Source organism: Acomys russatus, chromosome 23 (genome assembly GCF_903995435.1).
Source record: "Acomys russatus chromosome 23, mAcoRus1.1, whole genome shotgun sequence".
NCBI classification, from domain to species: Eukaryota; Metazoa; Chordata; class Mammalia; order Rodentia; family Muridae; genus Acomys; species Acomys russatus.
In genome coordinates, this window is record NC_067159.1 from 3,151,242 (window position 1) to 3,160,061 (window position 8,820).

At 42.4% G+C, this 8,820-nt stretch overlaps 1 protein-coding gene across 1 annotated transcript in view; it reads left to right on the forward strand.

The window, feature by feature from the left end:
• Positions 1 to 5,833, forward strand: part of Spag17 (sperm associated antigen 17) — a 205,773-nt gene extending 199,940 nt beyond the window's left edge. Inside the window, exons 46-48 of the mRNA XM_051165866.1 lie at positions 200 to 260; positions 4,543 to 4,687; positions 5,621 to 5,833. Of these exons, the coding sequence (XP_051021823.1) occupies positions 200 to 260; positions 4,543 to 4,687; positions 5,621 to 5,760 (346 nt within the window). The 3' untranslated portion in view covers positions 5,761 to 5,833. The remainder of the gene's footprint in view (positions 1 to 199; positions 261 to 4,542; positions 4,688 to 5,620) is intronic.
• The last annotated feature ends 2,987 nt before the right edge of the window (positions 5,834 to 8,820 follow it).

Consider the following 8,820-nt stretch of genomic DNA (forward strand, 5'->3'; position numbering starts at 1 on the left):
TGTTGGAAAGGCAGGTGTGAAACGGGTGGATCCTGAAAATCTTCTGTCAATGGAACATTAAGGGCTTTGGTTGTTTGCACATGGTTATGGACTCCCTGGATTCTAGTTTCACACTTTTCTGATTTTACAGCACCCTAGTTGTTTCATTGCTTGGTTTTCATCACGGCATAAAATTTTCTTTCCTTTTTCTTCCTGGTAGGTTTAGAGTGAAGCAGCCCCCACCCAGCACTGGATTGAAAGTGATATATAAACCTGGGCCGGTAAGTCCATATGTTATAGAGCTTGTGTGTGTGTGTGTGTGTGTGTGTGTGTGTGTGTGTGTGTGGGTGGGTGTGTGTGTATACATGTGAATGTGTATGTTTCCACTGCAGTTGGCTTTTATATCATTTGGACACTCAGTTTAAAACCATGAGTAGGTCTAATTTTTCTCATGTGGTAAGGAAAGGATTCCTAAGATTGGTCCCCTTTGTGACTCCATGTCATCAGCTGGAAACACTTGGGAAGCTCTCCTCACTTCTCCTGGGACTACGATTATGTACAGGCATGTGCAAAGGACCTTTTAAAAAACTGAATTCTTGGAGGATGGAGAGTTGGCTAGGTGGTTAAAAGCACAAGTTGCTCTTGCAGAAGACCCAGGCCTGGTTCACAGCACCCACCTGGCTGCTCACAACCACCTGTAAGTCTAGTTCCCGGGGATCCAGCAGTCTCTTGTGATCTGCAAAGACACTGCACAGATGTAGTACACAGACACACATGCAGGGAAAAAATATCGTACATATTCAATAAATAGGCCAAAAAATTAAATATTTAATTCTTCTGAAAAGTGGCACATCCTCTATGAAAACTGCCATCCCATTCTTTCTACTTTATGCTTTCCAGAGAATATTATCTAACATAATAATAGGAAATCACATTATTTTATTAAAGCCACCAGCTGTTTTATTTCTCCAAAGTAATATGAAAACACAAATGTAAATATGTCAATATGTAAAACAGGAAATTTGGTTCTACGTCAAGGAACTGTCACACCCAGGTACATGAAAAAAGCACTGTTCTGTTTCTCTTTCTTCAGCATTCTCCACACAGAAGGATGCATGTTTGAGGTTATGGACATGTTAACTCAGGATGAGCATCACTAACTGTGTACACATATCCAAACCTCATACTGACCCTGTACATGTGGAGACCTCTATGCTTTGATTAAAGATAAACACTGTAAGAGAAATAAAAATTTAAAAATTAAACCTAAACCCATGCTGACTTCGCTGTATTCTCAAAATGGGTTGTTTAGGTTTTTTAAGTGAATATTATGTGAATATTAATTTATATCCCTACTTATACAACATAAATTTAAAATGTTATAAGGTAAACACAGGTTTTTCTTAAATTAAAATTTAACCATCTTGTAAGCACACCTGGCTGCTTCACCAGGCTCTTTCTTTATCTCTTAGTAATTGCTGCTTTCCTGTTGTGCGCTACTAATAGAGCCAGGGCACAGAGGAATGATATCCAGGCACCTACATTGGCCAGCCACGTAGCAGGAACTTAGACAGCTATAGCCAGCTGAGGTAGGAACTTTAGTGGGCTCAGATATGGGTGTGTGCAGGCTCAGGAGAACAGACAGAAAGGGTATGTGGTCCCACAGCAAGCACAAGGGGAGCCACTAGAGCTGTCACCTTTGTTACTTACATACCAGGGTCTGCTGAGTGTACTGCAGAGCCCTTCGGCTCCCCGTGATGACCGCCTTGCACCAGGCAAGGTTGGGGCATCAACACTCGGAGCCTTGCTTTGTTCATCTGGTCTAGGAAGGCATGTAGACCAGCTGCTCTTAGCCCACTTCTAGTTTGCATATCACAATCTGTCGCAGCACACCAGGACACAGGCTGAAACGCCAAACAGAGACCGGCCACTGTCTGCACTACATCCACGAATCCATGCCTATCTGTTTCTCTTAAGTAACTCACTGCTGTACAGGGCCAGCGAGATGGCTCAGCAGGTTAAGTGCTTGCCATCAATCCTTACAACCTGACCCCTGTGGTAAAAAGAAAGAAACGAACCCTGAAAGTTGTCCTCTAATCTCCACCGGCACCTCTTGTGACAAATATGTGTCTCTAAGGGCAAGCCCATGCACCTATATCCCCCAAACAGACATATGTTTTAAAATGTCAGACTCTTGACAACATAAAAAAACTATTAAAGCAAGCCTGTCTACTGTTCTGAGAAGCTAATAAATCCCATTTTAATCTAAAGAACAGATCATCCCACTTGCTAACTGACTGCTGGATCAAGCTTTAAAGGTAGTAAAAACTCAGTGTGTATCCTTTGAAGCCTACCATACTATAACGGTATTTCTTTTCCCCTTTTGGACAGTAGGTTTTGGCTCTGACAAAAAATATAATCTATGGTCTTCTGTCTATGTAAATCTAACCACCATTCAGCTTGCTTAGCTGCCAGCACTGGATGAATGTGCTCCAGGCCTGGGTAAACGCACCGTGGCAGTACTCCAGCCCTCCTGTGGGACTTCCCCAACACCCAGCCCTTCTGATTGCTGGGCTTGAAGGACCAAGCCTGGCGCTCTGAGAGACAGAGCGTCTGGATCTGTTTCAGCAACACACACAATACCCTGTTGAACGAAATGAAAACAGTTTTCAATTCTATTAGTTTATAAAACTATATTTAAAACTTCCATTTATATCTAATTGCTCTCCATGTGGTAGTGTGTGATTTATCTAAATTTTGCAAATAACTGTTCCCCTGCTTTCTTACCTGCCTCCTGGAGAGAGAACAAGAGAGCTTAGAAACATAAACATCTATTCCCTTCCTGGCTAGTGTGCCTTCCAAGAACAAGGCAAGCAGCCTGATGCCTTGCTGCGTCTCTTCACTGTATATCGGGTTTCTTCTTTGTTGGTACAAACCTCTGCCTTGCTTTCAGACCTAAGCAGCTTGACATCTACACTAATTCTGTCTCCCTCTACTGGCGTCCTGCAAGCCTTTATTAGAGTCCCAGAGAGCAAGCAGCAGGAGAGCCGCCACGTTTCTTATATTGCCTTCACACTTATCTTAGATAAAATGTACCTTTATCAGCTAGCAGACAGAAGCTCATGACCAACACTCAAAAACAAACAAACAAACAAAAATAAACAAACAAACAGCAGTTATGGAGTTGTGAGATGGATGTAAGGATGTGACTTAAAGTTTTGAGGTCAGAAATTGAGCTCTCAGTTCAGAGGTCAGAGTTAAGAGAATAGGAGAACGAGAAGTTTGGCATCTGTTTATGGAGCAGGGGAAGAGGGACCAATGGAGATCAAATAAGAAACTAGGAGAAAATAAACTATGGCTACTGCAGTAGTTTGCCTTTACTTCCAATGTCCTGTCGTTTAGTCTCCCTCACACACACACCCATACAGTGCTGGTTTCAGCCGCTATGTCAGCCAGTCTAAAAGGAAACAAGGTTTATCCTGGATTACAGAATAAAGGGGTGTCACTATGTAATCATTTGGCCTGTGTTTTGGGGTCTGTGGGATATTAGAGCACAACACATGGAGGAGCAAAGCTGCTCTCTTTGTGGCTGCCAGGAAGCAGAGAAGCAGAGAAGAGGAGCCAAGACACCCCCAATGGCCGTGCTGCCTTGCACTAAGCCCACATCCATAAGGTTTTTCACCATTTGTCTGTTTGTTGGTTTGTTTGTTTGTTTATGGGGTTTGTGGATGGGTGGGTTGAGCCAGGGTTTCTCTGTCTAGCCCTGTCTGTCTTAGAATTAACCCTATAGACCAGGCTGGCCTCAAACTCACAGAGATTCACCTGCCTCTGCCTCCTCAGTGCTGGGACTAAAGGCGTGAGTTGCCACCACTTAGCTTCCTTAAAGCTCACAGGCACAAGCTGACACCGAATTTTTACTATATGGCCTTTGAGAGTGTTTCAGATACAAACTCCAACACCCTTCAGAAGTTTGTCTTCAGTCTCATTTATTTTCTGGAGTTCTATTCCAAATAATTCTGACATATACACCCTGGCTCACACAGCTGAGCTGTGGAAATGTGACCACTGGGGTGACAAGGGACTGAAGGATAGACACATAGACACACATACAGTAAAGCTGAGCTCAAGTGGGCCAAATGGTAGTGGAAATCCAGCACATTTCTCTATGTATCGGAACAGAAGAGGCAGGTTTATTGCATATAGTTCAACAAGTATGTAAGCTTAGCTAAGTTTGGTTTGGGGGTCTCTACAGGGCAGTGGTCTCTGGCTATAAACCCCCTGGAAAAGGGAGCTGCTGTAGAGGCCTTCTACAGTTACTGTCAACATTCACACACCAACAAGGGTGAGCAAAGGGCTTTGCCATTCCAATGGGTCTGACATGGCCATGCTCATGGCAATAAAACAGATTTCTGTGGTACCACTCACCCCCCCCCACCCCAACACACACACACACAATGTGCTTATATTTATCAGTGCCAAATTTATGGACAGGAAAGCTTAAGTTTGGAGAACATAGGTATGTTGTCAAAATGAGTTTTAAAACCTATATTTGATATCTTACAGGTAGCTGCTGGTTTGCACGCAGAGCTAAAAGTAGAGCTCTTTGCCATGGCTGTTGGAGAAGATGGTGCGAAAGGCTTAGCACACATCTCCCACAATATTGAAATCATGACGGAGCATGACATCATGTTCTTACCTGTGGAAGCAAATATCCTTTAAAGTTCAGTTTTTATAACCATACATAGTGCAGAAATACTGAAATGAATTAGGAAAACATGAAAGACAAAACGGTCTGATGAAGAATTAGTGAAGCTCTTCACTAGGCCAAGCACTATACACAGGATGACAAACAACAGGCACAGGGACATGAATGGATAATGTGGGGGGTAAGGAGGAAACAGCAAAAGCCAAAGTGGAACTTCTTAACATAGATGTCAGGACAGGACCTAAGTCCACTTTAGAGCTGCCAGACACTGCAGATCTTAGTAAATAAGATCTCAGCTGAAGAGCAGGAGCTGGTGATAGAGATTTCAAGAGTCCTCTGCACATAGCTGGTGTTTGAGAGGATAGGAAAGAAAAATTTGGGATCTGTTTTGGGAGCAGGAGGAAAAGGGGCCAAAGGAACCAGAGTATATTACCTTAAAGACACTACAGACAGGACAGACATTTGTTTAGTGTAGACTGTTTCTAGACTTGAGAATGGAGAAAGGGAGTGCTTAAAATATGACTAAAAGTAACTAATATGGAACTATCCAACAGCAACGACTCCAGAGCAGAGGTGAAGAGCTGGCCTTGGTGAGGAGGATGAAGGCAGCTGAGCATTGAAACTCTGAGATGAGGTGGAAGCTGCAGATGCAGCCAACGAGCTCCACTTCAGGAGAAATGGAAGTGAATTCACTTGAATTCAAAGGTAGTGTCTCTAGCAGGCAGGCACTGTGTCCACTTCTCAGTTATACACACACACAGGAAAACAGTTCAATTAGATTTCTCATTTCCTAAAGATGGCTCACAACTGACGTCCCCACATCTAGACCAATCCCTACCCAAACAGCATGGAGACTCTGTGACTTTAAGATGCTATTTGTGTCTGCATAAAAGGTCATTCAACTGTAAAGCTCATAGTCCTTAATGAGTATTTTACCAGTTTTAACAAGCAGTACTTATGACAATCGACCAAAAGATTTTCCCCAGGGAAAAGAAAATCCCACGGTGTACAAGACATCCACAGTCTCCTCCTCTGCACTTGGGGTTTTCGTGTCTCGCAAGGCCCCTCGTCATTAGGATCAGTAAGTAGCAAACGCCATCTTGTCAACCACTCACATCTGGGGTCTCAGACCTCAGCATTTCCCTGATTTCTTACAGCCAAAAATGAAAACGTTTGTAGAATTTACACTTAAATCGGTTGTTTTCAAACATTTTGGACTCAGGACTCCTTCTGCAACTGTACTGTTGGTTCTATGAGTAAAATGTATAGGTAATTACCAAAGAAGAATTAGAACTGGGAAAATTAAAATTATATTTAAACGAATAATGAACCCACTATATAAAAAACTTAGTTTTTTTAAAATCAGATTTTTTTTGTTTTGTTTTGTTTTGGTTTTGTTTTTGTTTTCTCTTAGAGGACAGGCTTATCTTGCCCAGCTTCAGAGATTTCAGCACATCCTTCAGGTGATAACGGTGGTCACAGCAGCATGATAGTGAGGAGGCAGAGACAGGAAGTGGTCAGGAAGGGTCCAGTGACTGACTTCCTCCAGCAAAGCCCCACCTTAGAAAAACTTCACATCCCCTAAGCGGCACTACCATCTTGGGCCAAGCAATCAAATCATGATCCTCTGAGGAATATTACATATTCACACATGACATTCCACCTGTCATCCAAATATTCAAGGCCACCTCATAAGGTAAATGGCTTTATTTCCCCCTTTTATTGAAAAATACCTTTTTCACAGAGAATATCTTGACTATGGTTTCTCCTCCCATTTCCTCCCCACCTCCCACACCATCCATATCTACTCCTTTTTTTTGTTTTTGTTTTGTTTTGTTTTGTTTTTTGTTTTTTTTGTTTTTTGTTTTTTGTTTTTTTTGTCATTCATTAGAAAACAAACAGGCTTCTAGGGAATGATACTAAAATACAACTATCACATAGGAGTTGGACAAGACAAACAGAAAGAAAAGAGCCCAAGGGAAAGCACAAGAATTAGACTCACTTATTTGCACACTCAGGAATCCCATAAAAACCCTAGACTGGAAGCCATGATGGATATGCAAAGGCCCTCCCTGTGCATGATACCTCATTCTCTGAGTTCCTGTGTGCTTTGATCAGGTTGATTCAGAGGACCTTGCTTTCTTGGCGTCCTCCATCCCCTCTGGCTATCACATTCTTTCCACTCCTCTTCCATGGCGTTCCCTAGGCCTCAAGAGGAGGGATTTGATAGAAACAGCCCATTTAGGGTTGGGTGTTCCAAGGTCTCCCAGTTTCTGCATCATGTCTGGCCATGGGTCCCTGTATTTATTCCCACCTGCTCCAGGAGCAATTTCTCTCATGGCTGAGCAAGAACTGATCTATGAGTTTTGCCCTAGCAGGACACTATTGTTCATCAAAGGGTTTGAGGCTGGCTTGGTGTCTACATTTCTCTTTTGGTAGTCTGCAGAGTACCTTCCTGTACCAGACACACTAGAATGTAAGGGTGAAGTTTCTACATAGGCGCCAGCTTGACTTATCAGTGTCCAGTGAGTTGTAGAGGTGTTGTCTTCAGAAATGGGCCCAGCTCTCAGTTTGTGGCCTACCATCTTGGCAATACCCTGGGTTGTTTGGGGATTCCCATGGTACCTCTTTAGCCAACAACTCTATTAGATGTGATCCAAGTCTAGTACTGGAAGCTTTAGTTGATGAGGAATGGAAAGTTGGAATTCTATTTGCCAACATTATTTGGCTACCTATATAGCCTTCATAGAGGTATATATTTTAGGAAGCATCTACTATATTAGGTTTCCATATTACTCTTCAAATGTTCCTTTTAGCTGTTTCTTCATTAAGCCCTCCCTCCCAACTTGATCTTACCATATTTACCCTTTTCGGTCTGGGATTCCTCACTCAGGATGAATTTTTTTTCTAGTTCCATCCTTTTACCTGTGAATTTCATGGTTTCTTTCTTTCCTTCCTTCCTTTTCTTTTTATAACAGCTGAGTTATAGAGTACTGTTGTCTCTATACATAAAGACAAAGTGTTGTCTTTATACATTCTTCTGTGAAGGGACACCTAGGTTGTCTCAATTTTTTTTTTTTTTTTTTTTTTTTGGCTATTATAAATAAAGCAGCAATGGATATGGCAGTCTCTACGGTAGGAAGAAATATCCTTTGAGTATATGTCCAAGTGGTCTATCTGCAACTCCTCCCCATCCTTCAAGACAGGCTTTCTCTGTGTAGCCTTGGCTGTCTTGGACTTGCTTTGTAGACCAGGCTGGCCTTGAACTCACAGAGATCTGCCTACCTCTGCCTCCCTGAGTGCTGGGATTATAATGGGGCACCACTGTGCCTGGCATAGCTAGATCTGGATAAAATTGCTTTTGCCTGGGCTGGGCAGAAGAGAGGTAGGCAGAGCTAAGGTTTGCAGGCCTGGAGGGCAGAAGGATCACTGGAGAGAGAGAGGTACAGGACAGAAGGAAGGAAGAACGAAGTTCACTATGGGGTAGCATGACCAAGCAGCATGTGGTTGGGAGGGGCGTGCTTTGAGGATTAGCATGATAGAGAGAAGCAGACCAAACGGAGCATGTGCAAGTATATGAGAATTTTGGATGGGATGTGTGGCTAGGCGATAACAAGGTAGCTTAGGGGGTTAAGATCTGCCAAGCCCCAGTGTTTAAGGCATATTAAAAATCTGTGTCTTTCATTTATATAATAGTGGGTTAGGAGAATAACTGCTGCATTAATAATCATATGCATCAATATCAAATAATAATAACCTTATTACAACATCATTTTCCTGATGGCTAAGGATGCCAAGAATTTGTCTCTCAGTTATTTGAGTTTCCACTGTTGAGAATTGTGCTTAGATTTGTACCCCATTTTTCAATTGGGTTATTTTCTTGATGTCTAGATTTTGAGTTTATATATTTTGGATGGTAGTGCTCTGTTGGATGTATAGTTAGTACAAATCTTCCTCCTTTTGCAGCCTGCTGCTTTGTCTGAATGTCATATAGTCAATGTTCTCTTCCATACCCAATCTTCTCTGTCACAAGGTCCCATTTACTAACTGCTGATCTTGGAGCCTGTGCTGATGGTGCTCTGTTCAGAGTTGTCTCCTGTATTAATGATTTGAAGACTATTCCCCTTTCTCTTCTA